This window comes from Genypterus blacodes, unplaced genomic scaffold, assembly GCF_046128005.1.
Source record: "Genypterus blacodes isolate CSIRO-AG114 ecotype Tasmania unplaced genomic scaffold, CSIRO-AGI_Gbla_v1 ptg000156l_1, whole genome shotgun sequence".
NCBI classification, from domain to species: Eukaryota; Metazoa; Chordata; class Actinopteri; order Ophidiiformes; family Ophidiidae; genus Genypterus; species Genypterus blacodes.
The window spans coordinates 5,625,837-5,649,909 of NW_027466957.1; the positions used below are offsets into that span (position 1 = coordinate 5,625,837).

The 24,073-nt window shown below is 46.5% G+C and overlaps 1 protein-coding gene across 1 annotated transcript in view; it reads right to left on the reverse strand.

Moving 5' to 3' along the window:
* Nucleotides 1-1,969: 1,969 nt before the first annotated feature.
* Nucleotides 1,970-24,073, reverse strand: part of LOC143012909 (calmodulin-binding transcription activator 1-like) — a 226,733-nt gene continuing 204,629 nt past the window's right edge. Inside the window, exons 6-12 of the mRNA XM_076166248.1 lie at nt 19,047-19,200; nt 14,690-14,830; nt 13,973-14,125; nt 11,808-13,939; nt 10,992-11,118; nt 10,572-10,706; nt 1,970-2,079 (exon numbers count right to left, since the gene is read on the reverse strand). Coding sequence (XP_076022363.1) covers nt 1,970-2,079; nt 10,572-10,706; nt 10,992-11,118; nt 11,808-13,939; nt 13,973-14,125; nt 14,690-14,830; nt 19,047-19,200 — 2,952 coding nt within the window. The remainder of the gene's footprint in view (nt 2,080-10,571; nt 10,707-10,991; nt 11,119-11,807; nt 13,940-13,972; nt 14,126-14,689; nt 14,831-19,046; nt 19,201-24,073) is intronic.

Consider the following 24,073-nt stretch of genomic DNA (forward strand, 5'->3'; position numbering starts at 1 on the left):
TCATTTATTATAGGGCTATTGTAGCGGATGACATTAGATTAGACCACTATAGTTCTGAGCAGAGCAGACGGCAAGTCCATTTTCCACTTTCAGCTTTAGGACACAAAACTCGTTATTATACTTATGTAACATCAATCATTAACTTCATCAAAACAATTGGCTTTACTAAAATAACCTTTAAAGCCCATCAATCATCTCCTAATGGCTCCAAGCACTAAGCTGCAGTCTTACTCTCTCCCACACCACTCAAACGCAGCCCCAGCAGACATACAGGTTTAATAATTGGCCAATGAATGAGGCATGTTAAATGTGTCCACCCTTTCACATAGGCCTTCAAACAATCTCCTGGGGGGAGTGTGCAGCTGAAGGCCCACTCCTGCTGATTAACTACAGCCCATTATGGCTAAGGAGTCCCATCTCATCTGGCACATCCCTTATCAGGGAAGTCGTTCCAGGAGCAGGAGGACCAGGAGGCTCGGTGGTACTGAATCAATCACAGGGTGCACCCATCCAGAATCTTGGAAAACAGCCTTTTCCATACAACAAATGCATGGAGGTGTATGGATGCTGGCTAAGAGTCAACTACTGCTTTGCACCCTGTGGTTCTTTTTCCAGCTCATGTTTTCAACCTTGGGAGGAAAAGGCGCTGACAAAACAAACAAGCTTTTTTGTTAGAAATAATGAACTTGCTGCATTATTTCTAGGTGATAGATCTCAGTGAAGAAACAGCAAATGACTTGTAAAGACTCATATTTAAGTTAGTAAAACAGACAGGAAAACAAATGCCTGAGAATTGATAAGCAGGCGTAGATCACTGCATAAAATGAATTTGATAAACACAAATTAATAACCGATGCAGTAAGTTTATGACTAGAATGCAGAGCCATCAGGCCCAAAGGAAGTCTTGCAATGCTCCCACACACACGAACAACAAACACAGGTAAGCATGCTTACACATGTACACGTGCAACAAACACACTCTCTTTCTATCTCTATCTCCCTCACACACACACACACACACACACACACACACAGTATGCTGTGTACAGTGAAATGGGATGGGCACAGTGAGCCCACTGCAGCAGGGAGTATGGAAGACTGCATTAGCATTCCCCATTTAGCCACTATGAGGCCGTTTCTGTGGCAACCTGCTGCCGAGCGGTAACTAGGCGACAGGAACATGGCTGTGTGTGTATGGTCTGCCTGTGTGCTATTGGCTTATTGATGAAGGGGAGGAGAGGGACTCTGTGCGCCAGGAAAAATGGGGAGAATGGCAAACAATGAAAAAAATACAGTCCATAAATCTTCTTTGCTGTGCTGTTGGTGTACTTGGCATACTCTTTTTTTCTCAGTGTTGATGCCGTAGGTAGAGACCTAATGACTCTCTAAGTGGGGAGCCTCCACAGCACGACCTGGTGACATTTGCGCTTTATGGTATCCTGGCAGTCACAGCTGTAGGCTCTATGGGGAGCTAATGTCACGGTCAGACTCCCTATAAGCCAGCGTCAAAAAGGTCAAATGACTGCTTTCACTGGACAGAAAAACATAATGTCACTGGATGGTAAATTACTGCTCATAGGGAAAAATATGCTGCACTGAGAATAATGGATTTACACTAGGATGTTCCTCCTCCTTGAATCTGTGCTGTACAGTAACTAAGTGATGTGCTGTTAGATGAGCAGCCCACCCTCATGCAGACTAGACACCGGGTGTTTGCTGTCTTTCCGTATTTTTGGAAACCTTCTTGACCTATCCACATGTTGACTCATGGAGAGACGAGTGACGTTATGAGTTTAGTTTAAGGAACCCATTCAACTCTGAGGCTTTGATGTATGGGGGGGAGCGGGGGGGGGGATGTTGGGGAGGGGGTTCAGCTGGGTTGAAATAGGTCACGAAATTGTAGCCTGACATGGAGAGAGAGAGAGCGAGACACAGAGAGATAGAGCGAGAGAGAGAGAGGGGGGGATAGTTAGTGGTAGGCTGACATGTCTTTGTTCAGACCCAGTGCTGCAGTGTGCTGCAATGCAGATGATGTCATCTCCACCTGCTGCCTGCTGCTCCAAATGCGATGCACGTCCACTGCAGAGGGAGGATGGGGGTAGAGACGAGTGGGAGTGGAGGAGGAGGAGACATTGGAAGGGAGCAGCCAAAGAGAACTGCAATAACAAGATGATGCCGTTAACACCCTCCCACTCTACGGTTTACTCCCTTGTGACGGCGTGTGGCAGTAGATGTGGTCACTGTCACACATTTAGGCCAGGCTGGCGCGCTATTTTTCATTTGGTGCAAAAATTAGGCATCAGACAACTAATTTGGAGCTCTACAATTAGTCCAGCAAACTGTAATCACACTGCTCCACCACAAGAACACCATCAAAGCCAAGCTCAGTTTCTGTAGATCTTTGACCAGGATCCTTGATAACATTACTCAACTGACGTGAAAAATACAAAACAAAAATGATCATACCACTCTCCTGCCCCTCAAAACTTTTCATCTTCTATAAATTCTCTCACCCCTGCTTGAGCCCATCTCATGTGTGGATTATCCTGTTCAGTGTTAGTCAGTTATTTATATGAGATAGGGAATGACATGATAAATAATAAGATATCACTTAGGGTGTGTGACAAGTGTGTTGGCTCAATGGGGACACTTAGGAACAAGAATAGTCAAGGTGTTGAAGTTTTTTTTGACCCAAATGGGTAATTTTGTTAGTCTGTTGGCCTGGGAACAAGGATCATTACAGTATAATATTGTCCCAAACTACACAGTAGATTAATACACTGGGTTCTCTGCACCACTGTCCTTTGAGTACTACAGGACCTGTAAGATGTGTGTTCTGTTTAGATCCACAAAGCGTCCCAGCCCTGCCCCTTGTGATCTGATGCGTCTCTAGTACACGGTGGCAGCTCTTCATATGACAGGTTGATGGACACAGGGGTGAGAGAAGGAAGGACAGGGTTGTTTATTGACACTCAGTGGGACACAACAGGAGTGAGAACAAGCTGAAGGGAGGAGGATAAAAGCAGGACAGATGACAGGAGAGGACGGGTCCAAGGTTTAGAGGAGATGAAGGCAGAAGAAGGAGAAAGGAAGGAGAAAGAGAGAGGAGAGAGAGACTGCAGAAGAGATAACAAGCTATGAGACAGGTCGGAGACAGTCTGTGCAGCGGCTAGGTCAGGGTAGCGGGCAGCGAAGGACAGTTTGTCTGTCCTAGATCAGAAATGTCAAGGATGAGGGGAGCAGGAGAACTATTACTGGAGCACCACAGTATTGGAAATGGGTTGGTGCTTGTGCAAACCCTTTATTTTTCACCCTTGGAGCAAAAAGGCATTGAGTTTAACAACAACAAGCTTGTTATGCACCACATCCATTCACAGCAGTATAGGCAAGTCAGAGATCTATAATGCATGCCATCCTATCGAAAAGGGTTCACTGGCAAGATTATGAGGCATGTGTTAGAATCATCCCGGCTGTGTTTGTGATACTTGTGTGTGTGTGAGGATGGAGTACAAATGGCCTGTCTCATTGAATAAAAAAAGACACACTTGTCCTTTGTCCTAAAATGCCTCAGAGGCTTATTCATAGAGTGAACCTGTGTGTAGAGTGGGTGGACAGCTTTAATCCTCACTTCTAAACCCGTGCTTGTGTTCGTGCCAATCAAGTGGCGGTGCCGGACCTCATTATCTCTCCGCGCCCAGTCAACTTCTCACATGTAACCCGGCAGAAATGCTGCAGGCCAGCCTCCCTCTGGGTCTGTCTGTGAGTTGAGTGACAGGAGGTGGTATTTGTGACTGTGCAGAGGAAACATCCAGGCCATCTGGCAGCAGCCCGAACAGCTGGAACACATTGTTGTGCATTGATCAAAGGTTGACTCTGACATACAGTAATCACTGGTTGCATCTTTGTTCTACTGTCTATTCCTCTGTGTTTTTTTGTGTGATTTGTAATACTGTAGTATTTTAACTGCTCAAAGAATGTTATTCTGCATGATATAGGGATCTCTTAACAGCAGAATCGAGAATTATATCACAAACTGAGTGAATAAAAAACGAATGGTTCGAAGCACAGGCAAATAAATGGATCACTGCAGATTGTGATTCCTTGGTTTTCATGTTCTAGTCATTTCGGCACTGTCAGACTCTATGTTAAGCTCCTGCTCCTGCTCCTGTTTGCTTTAGGCTGGGGAAGTCAAACTCCTATTAATTTGGGAATCGGTCACAAATGTTGTTTTACCTTGACTGCTCTTGTTCATAACGATTTGAAAACTGCATGCATCAGCAGAAATCCTTCACACACACTCACACGACATTCAGCTCTCAAGTCAACAATGTAATTTCAAGACTTTAAGCTGACGTTAAATCAGCCAGATGCCCGAATTAGAGGCGTAATCTCTTGTAGTGAATCGACACATTGTTTGTGCAACAGGTGTTTGCATTGTTTACGATCTATTATGTGCCATAAGACAATACTGACTTCTTCCTCTCCTGTTTACAACCAGCTAGAAATACACACCTATACACAGCAACCCAGTTTCATAACAGCAACTAAAATGTGCTTTTACAGCTATTGTTCAGCAAACCACACGGGCACATACAGCACATTGCAGCTCCTAAATTGGCCGGCTATTGTATATGGGTCAACAGCAATACAAGCTCAAAATTCAATAGATAAAATGTGACACAGTAAAGGTTAATGCCAAGAGTAAACAAACACCATTGGGGATTTACTGTCATCCACATTCCACCAACAGAATGATAAATGCACACAGTATTGGATTTTTGCCTTGAAAGATCAGACAGTTTGATTTCTTATAGGGGTTGAATAGGCAACAAGTATCATTAGCCCTACATGCTTTTTGAAACATCAGTTACGACGAATCAATCAGATATAGAACACTGTGGCACCGAGGGACTGGATGTCTCCGAGGCTTTCCGATAAATAACATTTCAGTCTTTTGACACATAATGCTATCTGCGGCATATTGGAGCAACAATAGCAATTTATAACTGACACGATGAAGACGGACAGCAGAGTGAGCAGAGAAAAGAGAGAGAGCGGAGACTCAGCGGACACACAACCTTCTGGTCTTTGGGAGAATTTACACTTGATTTCAGAACAAACACAATATGTCGACACAACTACACAGCAAGAACTGAAGCCAGCCTACACACTCGAGAAATTCATAAACACATTAGACTCAGACCGTGAACACATTAGGAGACCGCAAAACAATTAAGCCCTAACATAAAAGAATCACATATGCAACAGCATGCACTTAGCAGATAATACAAAAAAAAACATTCTTTTTGTGTGATTTACAAGCAGCCCAGAGCTGAGCCCAGAGTTACCACAGAGGTGGCAAGAGCATGAAGTAGCTTTATAATAACAAAGGTTGGCATTGCTGTGGGACGACTGTGCTGGATAACAAACAGATTTAAGAGAAGTTTCTGTTATTGTGCCCTCAATAGATAATCCAAGGATAAACAAGACCTAGAATGACTTATAAATATTTGACATCAAACATATGAAGCCTGATACAAAAAAAGATAATCAAAATGACTGTAATGAAAGACATCAACACCATAGTTCTCTTGTTTGAAATGATTTTAGATTATCCAAGAAACTTTGACAGAATCACACACACAGATTTGTTGTGCTGTCTTCTAATGCCGGTTTTCCTTTAAATGTCTGTATCTCGTTCAAACTCTAGTCTGGCTTGATCCATCACCTCCAGGTATAAGCATTCCGACATCACGACTGCCATTAACACCACGAATGCCGGTACTGCTATTAGACTATACCAGTAACTACTGATGGTACTGTAGTACAACTGTAACTACTAATAACACTGCGCTTCGACGTTCACTGTCAGAGCTCCTAATAGGTCTACAGCAACTACTACTACTTCTACTACTACTACTACTTCTGCCACAGGTACAGCGAGTAGTAACATTAATACTCTCATCACACTATGACGACTTGGATTCATTTCATAGTACTAATAGCAGGATTGCCGCTACAGTGGTACGGCTAGTATAGTGTGACTACTGATAGGGTTTATTGTTCATATTAGTAAAACAAATACATGGTGTTATGAAGTCATAACATAGGATTGTAAAAACCTCCACAAAATATCTGCTTCAGTGAAAATACACACACTTGTAAGTATTAACTATTCATCCAGTGTGTGTTGAGGTACTGCATAAGCACTGAAGGCTTTTAGAGTGGAGCAATGCATCTCGTTTGATTCCGAGCATATAGGGGAAGTCCAAACTTCACAGAGGAGCAACAGGTTCTGTGCATGCTTATGGAAAAAAGGCTTGAGTTCTCCTTAATAGCCTCGGCAGCGCCTAAGCAACACAACACCTGAAGACTAAATGGAAGAAAGAGAGTCATGTTGAAGAAGGATTAAAGTGAGGCGCGTTTGCTCCGACACACAGGCGCTGTTGGCGCTGTTGGTGGATCCGTGGCACCGTAAACGCTCAGCGACACTACAGACGAAGCACCAGCTAGAACTACTCATATCATCTCCGTTTGTACCCTCTCGTCTATCTGCGCCTTTTGGACGAGATCCGCACGGCACGGCTCGTTCTCTGCGTCTCGACCTGTCCGAGGCTCGATCGCACGGAAAGGAGAGGCCGGAGAACCGACAACCTCAGCAAACCCGATATGCGACAACCGCCTATATATATTGCGCCAGAGCAGCTTTTCCAGAGAGGCTCCCGTTACTTTGGAACAACACGTGAAAGCTGCAGCCTGACGAGACCGATCATCACCGTGCGGCTCAACAGGCACACACAACTGCCGAGAAAGCGCCGGGAACGCGTGAGTTACGACAGCAAACACTACTAAGACTTTACGCAACAACGTGTGTGAACGATAACACAACTTAATTTACTATAGATCAACAAACGCGCTGTGTGTATCCGCTTAAGATGTCAAAATAAGACGTTTAGGTCAGTGTCGTGAGTCAGGAGTTCGCTACTATGAGCATCCAACTCTCCAGAGCTCTGCAATGAGGCAGAGTCACATGAAACACTTGGAGGAAGCATGTGGTCAAAACACTCACACACACACACGCGCGATCCCATCAGAGCTCTGCTACCAAACGGACACAGCTGGAATGGTATCAAACCCTTAAACCTTTGCTGTGCGTGCAGGATATAAGAGGAAACGTGTAACTTCAAGTTCCCCTGACACACACAACGCACAGAAAATAACAATAACAGCTCAGACACAAACACAAACACAGCACTTTAGGTTGAACTTAACACTTCTAACCTTCTATTTCATTGTCCATTGGAGTCCAGCTCAGTGCAAAAAAACAACAAAACAAAACTGTCCCTTTTGTCTTTTAGTGAATGCAGGTGTCATTCAGTGGCATCCTGACCCGGAGGCGTCCACGCGTGGCTGCATTTCACTCCGAATTGCAGTTTTGCCTCCACAGTCTGACGGTCAAGCTACTAAACGGTGTTGTCAAGAAAAAGGGGGAGGGAGGGGAGGAAAACAAAACAAATATGTATATCCTTGGTGTGTATAGACTGAGTCTCAATCTCAATACAGCGCTATACTCCACAATAGAACAAAGTGAGGGAGCAGAGCGACGTGAGGGGGGAGAGAGAGAGCGTGAGCGAGAGCGAGAGAGAGAGAGAGCGAGAGAGCGAGAGAGAGCGCGCTCACTACTCCTCTTCCTCTAATAGCCCCCTTCTCATCTTCACTTGTTTCTCCCCCGCCTCACATACACACACGCGCGTACACACGCGTACACGCACACACTCTTCCCCGGTGTTTCTAGTAGTCGCTGTTATCTTCTCCCAGCCTGCAGTAAAATGACAAATACCGCTGCTAGGAGACGTCGTGCGCACGTGCCACCGGTAAACAGACGCCTTCGTTCCCGTTAAACGAACCGGCGACCGGTGTTTCCAAACGCTATTAGTCTTATTGTTATTGTGATAAAACGTTGATATCTTTGTCTTTTGTGTGTGAGACCAAACACATAAAGCCGGTGCAACAGTTCCACGGAGCGCCGCGCGTGTCCCTCCTCCTCCTCCCCGCACTTAACCGCGTCCTGTTTGCGGTAGTTTGCCGTGTTTACCCACATACGCCCACCCAATCCCCCCCGCTCCTGCATTGTGCGCACCCGGTCTGCCGGTATGGCACGCCGGTGTAGCTTCTTAGGTTAGTCACCGGTACCCAACACATACACACACATACACGCACGGGGGATGGAACCCGGTGAGCGAGTCGCTATTGCCGGGGCTGTGATTTGTTTACGGTCCCCGGCGAGTCTCTGCTCTTTTCTCCGGGCAGAGGGGCTCACTGGAGCGGGCGACCAGAGCTCTGCAGCCCCGGTTGCCTTTTACCTCTTGTCTCCTCTGTCCTGCCCACGGCTCCGCACCTGCAGTGCTGCAGAGAAAAAGCGCCCCTTCCCCCACTCTGCATTATGACAAATCAAGGCAGGCAGGCAGGCAGGCAAGCAGCTGTGCCATTAGCACATCAGAGCCGAGTGAGTCTTCAGTCTTCCAAACACTGCCGCGGTCTGAGACTATTTATTGAATGTGGCACACAAAGTCAGCAGCCTACAGTCAATTAGGTAACAGACCGAAGGCGTTAAGTAGCGTAAATCTATACAGCTATGGAGTCGCTTAAGTTGACACGAGTGTTACCGTCACCCTAGAGATGTGTGGTTGGGTTAACATCTCTATCGTGTTCTGTTTTTTAATTCGTTTTTGGATATCTTTAGTCGTTTCAGCAGTCCGGGTGATTACATGCTGCTCGACTTAAAAATAAAAAGTTGTCTGGACTCCACAGCGGACATTGGATTTCTCTCTGAAGGTAGTAAACTCATCTCGAATCTGCTGGATTTTGATGTCAGAGTTGCTGTCCACTGTGCGGCGGTGCTGTATGGACTGATCCTGCAGAGACTCGTTTCTACTAGTTATAACAAACTGTGGGATAAAACCGACTGCCACGGCTGGAGCACAGCATTTCAAGGGAAACAATTATTCCATTTTGTTATGATTAACCCCTAGTCCCTTCTCTGTCTGTATGTCTCGTGCTCTCACACCCACCCACACATGCCCACACACTCACACCCACACACTCGCACCAGCCTTACAACTTCTGCATTTTTGTAAACACATGCAGGACACACACAACCTGGAGTCCTGTCACTATTATGTGTTAAATTATTTGTTATATGTCATTTTCATAATCAAGCCAACGTGTTTTCCCAATATGTATATTGTCAGACTTATCCGATCGATGTGACAAGACTATCCGGATCAATTAGAAACATCAAAAAGAATATAAGAGAGATGTGAACAGAGCGAGATCCATCTCAAATTCCAGGAATTGTTGTGCAAAAAATAGTGAGAGATGGCAGGCAAAGGGTTAATGTATGTAAGGCAATAGGGTGGGCTGTGTTTTCACTGAGACAGCCAGCTCCTCCTTAACTGGTTCTGTGAATGGGCCAGTGAGGCAGTAGGGTATGAATGGCGGAGGGATCCACTGGTTCTGCCATGTATGGAAGCCGCAAGCTCCCAATTACTCACTCCCACTCCCTCAAGGGCCGTCTGCAATGCAGCTGTCCTGTGAGCCCGTACTTTGCCGTGCCCTACTTTACTCTGTCAATGCTCGAGCACTGCAGCAATCCTCCCCCAGCAGCTCACATAAACAATTCCAACAAGACATGGAGGATTCCGAAAGGCTTGTAAGCACACGTGTCAATTGAAGATAATCCGGAAACATCAAATTCAACCAAATGAAGGTATATATGTAACACAACTGCATTATAATATTTAGTCAACAACAAAGACCACTGATTGAATCACAGCCTTATATCAGACAGAACACATTTCTGCCACTATAATCACACAATTACACAATATCTTACATTTAGATCCATCTAACCTGCCCACACAGTGAACAATGGCATGGAAAACAATGATATTCTAATGATATCACTTTGTTGCAGACAGGAACAAAAGACCAGCATGACAAAAACATTTTGTGTGACTCAATCTCTCTTGTCTTCCTTTGCTACTATAATTCTGATATCCTGATGTTTTGTTTCTATTGTTTCTGCTTGCTCTTCTGTATTAAAAACCCATGCAGATTTTAATCGCAATATTTGTGCAAGAAAACATCAAAAGCAATGTAAATGCAGACTCAACACACCTATAGTCTCTGCATCTCATTGCACATAATACAGCCAATGTTATTTCAAGGTGGATATCTTAGTACATACAAAGACGTAAACCCAACATTCACACACACAGCAATATCCTGTTTCCTGTCTTGTCAAGCTACAAAGAAAACTAATACACATAACTAAATCCAAAGCAAGAGAGCAGTGCATCGTAATGCATGATGATCCAGCAGATCAACAAAATTAACAAGGCCACAGGAGATTTGAGGGGCCAGACAAAATATTAGAAGACGGCAAGCGAAAAAGCAAGGGAAAAAAAAGAGCAACAACAATGAGAGATAGAGAATAAAAGGGGAGAGCTAGAGAGAGAGAGGACAGGGATAAACCACTTAAGCTGAAGTGAATGTGAGGTCAGACGTACCATCCAGCGAGAGCCAGTCGTGCTGAGATGATGGCAGTGAAGGAAGAGCGCGGGCTTTGTATTCAAACACCACAGAGTTGGAGATGATCTGGTTACTGACAGCCACCTGCAGTGTCACCAGACCGGTGTCATGAGCTGGGGGAGAAGACACAACATGTCAGAACACACATACAGTATAAAGGCAAAACAATAAGATTATACCTGTATAATATAATTTAGATATCATGTGGGATCATATATGAAAGCTAAGGTGAATGTCCTTTGCTCATGGATCACAGGTAAATGACAATGACATATCAGAGGCATCACACTGAATGAGTTTACAGCACAGGTGACATCTGTGTGATGGTTTGTGATTGACGTGGTAGTGTAACCTTACAAAAACTTCTTTGAACGGAGCTCAGATCCTGCTTATCTTACCTGGGCAGTAGCAGCGTAGCACCCCTGGCTGGATGAGAGAGGCAGGGACTGAGATCTGGTCAAACAGGCAGCTGTAGTTGGAGCTGGCCTCCTGCCAGGGCCCAGTGATCAGTACCTTCACTCCACCCTGTAAAACAGAACAAACTGATGAAATAATCTCTCACACCAGGCAAATCAGGTTGACGTACATAACTTGATGTTGCATGCCATCTAGTGTGCACAACTAAGAATGACATCAAAGAGAATAAAACGATTATTATACTGACTTCTACTGCCATCATGTGGATACCCAGTGTCATTTCAATGCTGCATCACAAGGATTAAACTGTGCTGCCATCTAGAGGGTTAAGAGCGACATTGCACCTGGCAACATAACCTGACTCTCTCTGGTTCGTCAAAAATGGAACAACCCTCACACCAGAGACAACTGCAAGATGCTCTTTCCCCTGCTTTATTTGTGGTTTAAAAAAATTGAATGTAAAACTCTTGTCTCATGTGAAACCAATGATTGTGTTTGAAACCAATGATTGAATGGTAACCGATGTACTTGGCTTCTTGGTATTCTGTAACATTTTTGGTGCCAAAAACTTCAGAATAAATCCATTGAAACAAATAAAAAACGTGTGTATAGATGGACTGAAACATTTGAAAATAAAATGCAATTCTCCACTGTGCTGGACACACTGGTCATCCATCCTTTCCCAGCCTGCATGAGCCTTATTTGATTTCAGTCTGCCAAGTCATGAGGAAGAGATGTATGATAATGTAATCAATGACTTATAGAGATAGAGTGATAGAGAGACACTGTGCGCTCACCTCAGGGTAGGACCACTCAGGGGAGTAGTCAGTGACCATGAAGAGTCGGCCAGTGGCCTGGAGCATTCCCAGAGCTCCTTGGGCAACAGCTGCAGAAACCACCTCTGCTACATTCATGTAAGACAACGAGCCGCCCTCTCCGGGGGTTCCCCCTGCTCCGGCCCCTCCGCTCAGCGACTGGGGGCTGCAGCAGGGTTGGAGGCAGAGCTCTGAGGGACTGTAGCCCGATCCCCTGGCTCCTCCGTCTTCCTGGCCTTGCTGGGGGCCACCACCTGCTGTGTTCTGACTATCTGAGCTGTGCGATGTCACCAGCTGGTGTGCATACAGGGCCCCTCCAGCCGACATGGCGGTTCCGCTGCCATCCACTGAGATGAAGTCATTGATGAGATCAGAGAACTGGTTCCCAAAGGAGATGTCAAAGTGATCCAGACTAATCTCCATGCCTGTACCTCCTGCTCCTCCATTAGCAGCCCCTCCACCCAGGCCTTGGTGGTTTCCAACAGTGTTGTAGAGTCCCTGGACCATGCCTGTGCCTTGGAGGAGAGGCTGTAGCTGCTGTTGTTGCTGTGAGCGGCTGTTACTATCACTGTTGTTGTTTCCATTATGAACAGGTACCCCCTCTCCTACACCTCCTACTCCACCGCCTCCTCCATCTGAGGCCTGCTGCAGATAGTGCTCTGCGCCTCCTCCCTCTCCGCTCCCTGCTACACAGGTTTGAATATGATCTACGGGCTTGAGTAAGCTCTCTGCACCATTTTCAACGGCTCCAGCCTGTCCTGAACTCACGTTGCCTGTTTGGTCCAAACCGACAACCTCTTCATGCTCAGAGCCCAGCCCAGGAAAGCTCCCCTGGTACTGTAGCAGCTGGAGGGAGCCAGCTTGTCCAGGCCCCTCTGTAGGTGAACCTCCATTACAGTTGGCCCTATGCTGGCTCTGGTGGGCTTGGTGGTGGTGATGCAGGTGGCCGTTGCTGCCCGGGGAGTCCGTCTTCACCACCTGCAGGCCCATATAAGCTCCAGAGTCATGGGAATTGTGCTCCATCATATGGGTTTTCTGGCCCATGCTGGCCCTCCCCTGCTGAGGCTGGCCCGTCTGAGAGGTATCCTGGAGGAAGAAGCTGGGTGAACGATTCTGGTGGGGCATGTGAGGGCTGGACATGGCCTGACCATAGCCCATCGTGGCAGCACTAGCAGTATAGTCCTGCTTGGCATCAATGGCACTGAAATCCATCTGCTCCAGGGTGGTACTGGGACTTAGACCCCCACCAGATGGAAGTAGGGAGCCTCCTGCTGTCAGAGAGAGGTTGCCTTGGCCTGAACCAGCACCAGATGACACAGACACCCCGTTGCCACAGTTCACCACCGGCCCAACCTGGTATCCACTCTCCGTGGCCAGCTGCTGCTCAAAGGATGTATCCTCTGTCTTGATGTTCTTTACCAAAACTGAGCTGAAGCTGTAACCGTTGTCTGACATGGAGGGGGAGCGCTGCATGTTGCCATTGGTGTTGCTGTTGCCACCAGAGGAAGATGATGCTGAGGAGCAGTTGCCCTCTGTCTTCATTGCACTGCCTCCGTAGGTCTGGCCCTGCTTGGGGTTGTTCAGGAAGCAGTCGGGATCAAAGTTCATGTTGGTCTCTGGCATCTTGATGCTTCCAGAGTCCAGACTGCTGGAGAGCACCAGCTCCTCAGACACCCCAGCTGCAGATAACATTGACAGACTGTCTCCTGCTGTGGTAGTCCCAGAGTCCCCTACTCCTGCACTGGGGAAGGCAAATTTGTGACTATCAGAGGTCACAGACAGCACCAAGCCCTGTGAGGTGGCATCTCCACCCATCAGGTGAGCGTTGGGACCCCCAGTAGGAGACATGCTGTAGACAGGGTCTCCAGTAACCTCAGACATAAAGACACTCTGGGACAGGCCAGACATGACCGAAGCCACATGGCTCATGCCTGTCACCACAGGGCTGTCTGCCATGTCTGGATCACTGTTGAGCCCACTGCTGATGGAGACGGGGGAATTCTGTGTGGTGTCAGGGACCTCAACCTGGTTAGTGGATGAAACCTCTGTGCTGTTCTGGTGGAGCAAAACAGGCTTATGGACTTTGCCATTGCGTTTCTCCCTGGCGCTGCCCCCTCCACCTCCTCCACCAGAGCCTTTGGCTCCACCATGGCTGCTGTGCTCAGTTTTCCCCTCCGACACATCGTTGTTTTGTACTTCAGAGTGGGCACTGCTGTATCCACCTGAGCGGGGGTCAACCTTAGGGGAGATGATACGGTGTTTGGCGCTGTTACACTTGTGGTGCACACTGCTCCCTGCACCTGTATCAGGACAAACAGATAGAGATGAGTGGGCATTGGGTTGAGGGGTAAATAAACACACACTAATTAACTCGGTATTGTAGTTTCTTACGTTTACTGAAGAAATGAGAAAACAATCCATGTTATCGAGGAGCAGGGAGAAACGCTGTAGCATCTGTTCATTTAGTTTGTTGTATTAATCAGTCTGTAGACAAGTGATTTTTCCCCAGGGGGTTATAAAACTATAGGAAAGCTCGTTACCTGAACTTAAGAGAAATTTAAATGCAAGTGGAGCGTCACAGAATATAACCCTTGATTAATGTCAGACAACTTTCTGCCTTAAATTATTTTTACACATATATTTTAAAATTCTAGAACAGCTGGGTTACTTCAGACATTCTTGGTCAGAGCCATCAGTAAACAAAAGATAATAATAACCCAAAACCTTGACGTTCCCTATAAATCACCTACCAAGAAAAGACTTCAACCTGCTTCATCTACCTTATAACAACTTTCTTCTTACGACCTTTTCTGCTTCTCACAGAGAATTTTCCATCAAACTCTATCCCTCCCACAAGCCCTTACCCAAGGTGCCCGTGCAGAGGCAGTTGTGAGTCCGGGGAGGTGGCTTAGTTTGGTGGCTGTCCAGAATCTGTTGCACCAGCTGCTCCACTGAGAAGCCAGAGCTGCTGTTCCCATTGCTGCAAGTCCACTTGATGCCATGAACTGCCGGGAGAGAGGAGGAGACAGAGATGTCAGCCAGCCCAACAGACCACCAGCCGTGCCAACCCCCCGCCCCACCCACTGCCCTCCCTGCCTCCCTGCTATTGTGCCTTGTCCTGCTTACTGGACACCTCTGTTAAATGCCTCAGCTAGCCTGGTAGAAAGGAAAACCGGACGGTTCTGGATCCAACCGGCAACCAAATCCATTATTGGCCTTTGATTGAATAGCATCGCTCTGTGTGGCAGAAGGTGAGAGGTAATATTGATAATAGCAGAGGTAATAGTGGTTGTAGTGTGGGTAGGAGTACAACAGCAGCAGTGCCAAAAGGTACAAGCTCTTTATTTAATCAATTAGTTCTTTATTCCATCTTCCACTCCAGGTGGAGCTAACTCTAAATCCAAACATCCGTTCTTCCTTATCCTCTACATCCCTTCACTGTGCTGCCGTCTTCTGCATGACTGGAACGACTCTTAGTCATTTTGGAACCTCTTTCCCTCATCTATGTCGGTGTTTGTTGCTCCTCTGTGTCCTCCCCTGTGTGAGTGCTGATGAAGGTGAGCAGGCCCAACCTTAATTCAACCTTTGACTCTGCTCTGTCACGGTAGCCACTGGGGATGTACACTGCCTCACCGCTGCTGGATCTGCTACAGCACTGAGGGAAACAGAGAGGCTTTCTCCTGTAAAGCTCCACTCGCGGCCTTAGTTACACCTCGCTAGCGCCTCTTAATACTTTTCACCGCTCTGCTTGCCAACCAGCCACCATTTGTGATGAGACAGATAGTGGTTTTAGCTATATGGATACAGACACACAGCAGAGTGCTGTGGTGCCCAGATGCTCAAGGAGAAAAGAGGGAATATTCTCAAGCAGGAAAAGGGGTTCCATGAGGGACAATTCAAAGGTCTACAATCCTGGTGAGTGGATGTGAAATATCCACAGAGTGCTACAACTCAGCAAAAAAAATCTGGTTCCCACACAAATGTTGTAAAATCGCCACCATATTACTTTAAAGAACGAGGGAGTGAAAGCAAACAAAGCACTGATTAGGATCTAACATTAAAGTTCTGAGACTCTTTGGAAGATTGCAGGCTTATCACCAGCAGATGTCAGCAGAGCAACAGAGAGACTAAGACCTCACATCATAACATTAAAGAGAAAAAAAGAAAAGAAAAAAAAGTAATGGATGCTGCCTTTTTGAAGGAATCATCAAACTAAATTAACAGATAATGTGTATCTGGAGATCCAATTAGAGAGTGTGACTTGAACCATTAATAGTATAATGCAAACAATACAAATACGATGAGGCTGGCATTACTAACAGATGCATGATAGGGGAAATGGAAAAAGACGGCTATCCGGGTTCCCCCTCTGTGATGGAGCCAGAAGGGCGACTGCAGGACAGTAGAGCATCCATTCTGCTGCTCTGCCTCAGAGCGGTTGACAGAGCAAGAGGGGGAAGCCTAATCTAACAGCTTCCACCCACCATGTATCCCATCCCCATGTGTCTAAACAATCTTGTCTCTCTTCCACCCTGATCCCTCATGCCACAGCACTCTTCAGACTTCATCTAGACGGGCGTCACCCCCAGAGGCTCGAGGTTGTTGACGTACATTTACCGATGTGTCTGCCTGTCTGCTCTCCTCACTGAGGGATATGTTCCAAAGCAGACATGACAGGAGCAGAGCCACAAGGTTTAATCCCGACAGCAGCAACAGCAACAACACCAAACAACAATCTAGTCACATTATCATCCTGATGACTGCATCCCGTCGTGCGCAGCATCACTCCGCCCTAACGACAAACTCAGGCCCGTAAGGTGTTCGCATGTCCCGTCTAGCTGTCTCTGAACCACTGGACAGTACAGGGGAAAGTAGAGTGCAATAGTTTACATGATGACCAGCCTTTTCTCTCTCTCTCGACATGTTCTTCTCTGGTCCCGTCTGTCTAGCTTGGAGACCGGCCTTCTGTCTGTGTGAGTATGTGTTGAAGCCACTCGTGCGCTATCTGTCAGCAGGGTAGGGCCACGGCTGAGGAGACTCGGTGTGTGTTTATAGTATTCACCCAAAGCAGTGAATGAGGCCATGACAGCTGTTTGCTTACTCCTCTCACCCCTCTCATATTCTCTTTTCGCATCAATCACTGCATGGTGTTAAGGAGGACGAGGTCAGACGAGGCCATATTTCCAGGGCTTAGCTATTCTGACTGCTGTGAGTGAACATCTGTGCAAGTGAGAGGAACTTGGTGAGAGTTGAACCAACTCAGACTGCTGGGTGATAAAGTCTGCACAAGTGTGTGTGTTTTTGTTTTGCGGAGACAAAATAGGCTCAAGTTGATTCATGAAATCCAGAAATTTGCTTTGTTGTTGTTGTTTTTTTATCAGTAGGTGTCAAATGCATTGCACAGTAAAATATTCAGCAGAGAAAAACTAAAAGAAAGAATTAGGATGGAAGAGGCCAATTATATTGCCAAAAGTTGACACTTCTGGAACATTTGACATTGAACTAAGGGTGCATGGCCTCATGTACAGTCAGCTTGTGAAATAGGAACTATCATCATTATGTGACAACATTTTCCCAACATGCCAGTCACACAGATTACAGTGTGGGGTGCCATTTTAAAAATACAATATATTTATCTGTCAAATATGCCCTCTTTGTAGTTTGTTTAGATACTAAAGGGAGAAAGGCAACTAATTGTGTTTGTTCATCGATGGAGTCTCTCAGAGGACTGACAAAGTTCTGCTGTATGTACAAAAAGAGAGACACACACCTGGGCATGCATTATCTTATAGCACCCATGAGCAATGTGTGAATCATATAATAATGATATAATGATGGTTGCTTGTTGTGGGGAAAATGTACTGTACCGTAAGGGCTAATAAAACATTTAAGATTGAATAATGCATGTGCAACACAGCAGGACTTCATCGCCAGTCTTCTCTCATTGCATCGAGAGGAGGGTTGCTATCTCACAAGACAACTAGGTGGCAATGTTGCTCTACCGTTGAGCTCGTGTTGACACGGGCCGTTCCCGCAGAAAGTGAAACGGAGGGAGAGAAGAAAGAAAGCAGGAGAGAGCTTTTTTCACTCTTTATATAGACCCCTTATGTAGCCTGGCAGCTAGAAGGCATCACAAACGCACCCTCTTTGTCCCAGCAACTCCCAAAGTTAATGACTTCACGCATTATTGCAAATGTGCTTCGTTTTTACATTAAGCCACAGATGTAATGAATACAGTAAGCAGTTGTTGCAGTGTCCCGAGGTAAGGCTTTATGTTCAAGTCTGTCCTAAAACTGATGGCAGGCAGAACAGTAGGGAGGATAATGATATAGCTGATACTTGGGGTGATGACGCTGAGGGCCATGCTTCCTTGTCAGTATGCAGCCGGCGTGTGTGCATGTGTGCGTGCTTAATGCTGCTGACATGTCCATTTTTACCTTGCCACATCACAAATAACTGGCCCTCAGAGTATCAGCCACAACTGTGCTGGACCCCACCAGACACACAGTCTAATTGTTAAAGGTACCTTAACAGCTTTCTCAAAGATCTTTTAATGCCAGACAAGGTCGCCATTTAGCTATTATCATCAGCTGACAAACCCTGACATTTTCCAAAACATCACCTCAACCTTTGGGCAGGTCTAGACACTCATGAGAAAACACAAAGTGCATCTCGCACAGCATTTGTAAAGCTGGTAACACCATGGATCATTCCGCTGAGGGGGAAGTGGGATCGAGAGACCAAAAGACGGGTGGAGGGGGATTTCTGGTGAGTCAGACAATCTTCCTCCCACGCACTAACATGAATCAATAAAAAGCTACCCTTCCTGCTCTGCTTCGCCATCCTTCCTGGGCCGGAGAGGAGGCACACTCTCAGCCTGGACAGAATGGTGCCAGAGGTCCAGGGGAAGAGCTGACCTTTGACCCCTAACTAGCAGCCGGCTCCAGGAAGAGCGCACACTCATGTGGGAACACTCAGTGACTGAGAATGCTCTCTAATAGAGGTGCTGGGTGCACTTAATGTACCATCTATCAGCTAACAGGACGGGAAATTAAATCTTCAGATAGAACCACCAGCCACTGTCTTTGGTTTCTCCATGCGTGTAGACATGTTAAGCCTATTAATGCCTTTTTAGAGGAGACAGTAGCTGTTTATATTAAGGGCTTGTGAATTAGTGTTGAGAGTGTGGTGGCAAAACATGATGATGGACCAGATACTTACACATGGGTTTGAGCTGTCCAATCAGCTCCTCCTTGGTCCACTTGGCCCACTCTTTCTTGTCTGTATTGATGGAGCACAGGATGGGACCACATGGTTTCCCGCAATCCTCAATGGCTGGAACATTCAAATAGTGGACGAGAACAATGTCAGGGTTCTGTGGGGGGGAGACAGAAGGGTAGTAGGGGGTTGGAGACACAACAAGCTCAGATTAGATGTCATTATGTATATTACCAAGTAGATATGGAGTCTGCTCTCTCCAGGATACACCAGCAAATAGTGGTAGTGACACGTAGAAACTGTGCCTCAGCTGTGAATGCTTTTATGTGGAACATTCCAGATGGTTTGATGGAGGTAAAATGTTGCTGCGCTACAAACACTGTATGGTAACCCTCACTTGGAGAACAACACAAAACAAAACCAGCATTCAGAACAAAACATCAGAAATCAGAAATACTCCCACTTCTTATATGCTCTTGACTTTTGATTATGACAGTATGGTGCTTACTGTTCCTCTAGTCGCAGCTACCTGACTCCAGACTTAATATTCTAAATAGCCTCCTCTTCATTTCAATAACAGATGTCTTGTTAATGCTCTTGGCTTGTGTCTCTGTACCTCAATGAATGACTAACAAACCTTTGGGAGGCACCAAATCTCAGCTGTGTTTGTACCAAATCCACATTACATCCATATCTCTACATGTCTAAACAGTACATGCGTGTCTATTTTGTATACGAATACACGGGTCTGTGGTGCCTGGGTAATTTGTGTAGTTCGCATGTGTGTAAGTGTGTGTCTGATAATTACAATGTGTGCTCATGTAACACGCTTATGGCATTTTGTCAAGTCCTCCCACATGGTGAGTTGATGCCCTCAATTAACTCTGCCTGTATTTACTGAGTCAAAACTCAACAATTTGCCGCCTGCAAATTGTTACTGGGTTACCTCGGCAAATTCCCTAAATTGACAGCTTTTGAATAATAGGTGCCGTTTAAAGGAATGTTGTGCTGGTGTGAATAACATCAATTTGGTTCTGTAATCACGAAAGCCTTTGATTAGGCAGCATAGCAAACACTTACACAAGGAATGTTCCCATTTCAGTCCTTATCGTTTCCAATTTATTATAAACATTCAAATGCCAATAAGAAACACGCTGCATCTATACAGCTCCACAGCCACCCACTAACCTAAACATACATGATATACTGTACTTAAAAGTGATTATCAGGCACACAAATGCAGGTACAGCGTGTGTGTATATGGAAGGTGAATCATAATCAGGTAGATACATACACACAAGCGCTCATACACACACACACACACACACGCACACAGAAACAGATGAACACATATGCATGCATTCGCGGGGCCGCTAAATAAGACACAAGAATCGACAAACCTACAAAGACCTTGATAGAGAAAAATGCCGTAACAACATGTGTGTGACTGCAGTTTGAAGCTTCATCAGTACTAAGTGGCAAATAAATCAAGGTGCTGCTAGGTCTGTGCTCCCTCTCAGTGTGTGCCATTAATCTGGGACTATGCCTCCCCCCCTGCTCCCTCCCTCCCTCCCTTCCGCTCCCCTTTCCTTAGACAGGGGTGTGGTTGGAGATGCACAGATCCATACAAACGATTATTATTCTGAAAAAAATGAAATAAAATAAAACATGAGGATTGCAGACATAACAGCTCCCCCCGTTTCTGTTCTCTGTCTGTAGGAATGTTTATGCTGTAGCAAAGCAAGCGAGGGTGGGTGCCGTAAGGGTGTGTGTGTGTGTGTGTGTGTGAAGCGGTCTCAGGAGGACAGGTGACCCTCCTCCCCCGCTAATACCAGGGGCCGGAGCTGGAGATGGAGCTGGACATTACAGTGTGTTATCTCCCCGCTCTCCCCGCTCTCTTTGATTGGAGCGGACAGTGTGTGAGCTCTGCAGCCTTGTTTGGGTGGTGACAGCACAGGGCAGTGTGAGTTGTGCCCCAGATGGCATCACCAGCTGTGTCAATAGCTGAGCGATGCCCTAAATCTTTAATTGAAATTAGAGGGCTGAATACAGACAGCTTCATTCAATTATGTTCTTACATAAACGTATGCGGTATGTATGGGTGCAGGTGCAAAGAATACGCATACGCACAGTCACAGATTGAACAATGAAAGTGTTTGCAAACACACACAAACAATGAACAAGGACAAACTCATTAGCATAATGTAACAGACACATGGACTCAGAAGACACACGAGGGTTAGCAGAACAAAATCATAAACGCGATTACGCACAAACACCTCCTTCAAACACCCACACGCCCAGCTGTTTGCTACCTTTTCAGTCACTGCCACACACACACGCATTTGCACAAACACACAAGGACAAAAAGAAAGGGAGCATGTGGCAGCCTAACAGCTCTGAAGACGAGATATCTGCCGTTGCGTTTTACTTTTACTACTGCGAATCAGCTGTAAACCCAGGAAGCAGCCAGAGGGTGCGTGACGTCTGGAACTTTCTCTCCCTTCACCCCCCCCCATTCTTGTCTTCCCTCTTCCTCTTGCCTCCCTTTACAACACATTTAGCATCTCTCTCCCCAGCTCAGGTTCGCCTCCACTATGAGAGGGGAACAACACAATGAAAATGTAAAGCGTCACATAAATCTATCAGGATGGTAATTTAATTTAATTTCCTGCTGGCCGCTTTCTTTTTCCACAGTGTAATATCAGGACTTGGTTCTACAGAAGTGGAGAAAAAAGGCTGAGGGGGGAACTTTGCCTGGATACTATTTTCCAGAGAAAATGAGATCTCATTAACTTATTGATTAATTGTGTAATGTAGTCTTTTGGCTGTTTTTTTCCACTTGTTTCCCATGTGGGTCTCGGGGCAACTTTCCAACCTCACTACCTCAGTAGAAGGCAGACTGGGGATACTATTGCAGGAGCCTGTGGCGAGCAAGTGTGTGAGGGTGTAAAAGAAAATGTGCGTATCTGTACGTAAATGTTTTGCAACAAGAGCATAAGTGCTCTATAAATATATACGTATCAGCATGTTAGCCAGAAGTGTAAGCATGTGTGCCAATCATTCACGAGTTAAGGCTTCATAAAGCACGAAGGTATCCGGTGCGTGTAAAATGTAGCGTGTCTCCAGCCAGTGTTTTGATGTTTCAGTGTTGTGTTAATGTTTACTGCGCCTCCCTAGAACAGATGGATAGATGTTGTGCTAATTACTAGCAGAGTCTTGGGGAGTCAGCCATGGGGGCGGAAGGCCTGCTGAGTGGGTGGTGGAGAGGCTTCCTGCCCCTCCCTCCACCCCCCTCTCTCTCTCTCTCTCACACACACACACACACACACACTCACAAACAATGAACAATAGCACGTAGAAGTTTGTAAAAAAAACATGAATGCAAACGCAGTCATGGGCACATGAGAGATTGGAGTGCCCGCGCACACACACACACACACACACACACACATACAAACACAAGCGATGCAAGCAACATTGCAATTGCTACCAGAGGATAAAAGTGATGTTGTAGCCAGGCAACAGGTTTCTCTGGCACCCACGCACTTAGAGACAGGCAGTGCTCCCACGATCTCAATGACTGCCTACCTAGTGTCGAAGTCATAGACCCTGTTCTACAAAGGACAGAGAGAGAGAGAGAGAGACTTTCTAATGGAGCTGAAGACACGGACCGAGCTGGTGTTAGCGGGGACGGATACAGTGACCTTTTTACACTGTGCTCTACTGTGGCAGCGGCCATGTATGTTGAGATTTAACTAACTGAGGCTGGGTTGCGAGGCACATTAATGGGTGAAAGCTGGTATGAGTGTCCATGTAAGGCGTCTGCTGTCTTGTTCAATCTATGTGACCCCTGCCACAGACCCTGCTACCCTCTTGGAACGCCACAAGCTGCCCAGTGTAGCTTGTTAAGAGACGACTCGGTCGACTGAGAGGAAGTTTTTGATAGAGTGAAAGACAGAGAGAGGGAGAGGGGGAGAGAGATAGAATGCAGCTCTGAACTATGGTTGTCTCGCTTTCACAGCCTGAGCACGGGAATGATTAAAAAAAAAACACACCATGCAAGTTAAAAGATCTTCACAGAGAGGGGATGCTTCATGGGACGTGGGTCAGCTGAGGAGTGCAGGGGGGAAAAATAGTTCCGCCCTGATAAAATAACCCACAGTGAGGAACGCGGGCTTCAAAGCGTGTCAAACTGAAGTCGAGAGCAGAGCAGACAGGGGCTCAGGTCTGGGAAAAGCCTCCCTGCTCCCTCTCCTGCTCGGATGAAGGAAGGGGAAAAATACCTAAATAGCCGGTGAATGGGTGTCTAGAGGCAAGCCTGTTGGTCTGTGCGTGCATTGGTATGCAAGCAGCGTGAGCACAATGAGCTGCGGGTGTGCGTCTGCTAGTTTGACTCCATATTCTTCGTGCCGTCTGTGTGTGCAGTGCAAATGAGAAGTTGTGGTGCGCATACATTGATATATACAGTACGCCTGCACCCGTGTATGTATGATATGTCTGTGCCGTGGTCTGCTGAATGGATACAAGAGGTGATTAGGGCCCTGCTCTCTGGGCTGTGTTGGGGCAGTTGCCCTAGCAGTGGCATGGTGATGGATGGCATTGGGTGCCAGTCATTAGGCAGCCTCCTGGCCTCTGGCACTGAGGTTGCACTTTTAAACACAGCCCTCTCCAGCCTGTCCCCAAACACCACTGCTCATTTCAAGGTCAACTGCTTCTGTGGTGTTGTAAGTTCACCTCCACAAGGCACACACCACTTCTTCCTTTTGTGTGGAACCTTTATCGCTCACTGCCAAAGGGTGTGAATGTGGGGGCGGTTTGGCTGGTGACTTGCCTCATGCAGACACACAAAGGCACCGATACACATGCAGGACATGAAGACACGCACGCACGCACGCACGCACGCACGCACGCACGCACGCACGCACGCACGCACGCACGCACGCACGCACGCACGCACGCACGCACGCACGCACGCACGCACGCACTGAAGTAAACAAATCCCCACATCAAAACCGTCCCAAAAAGGC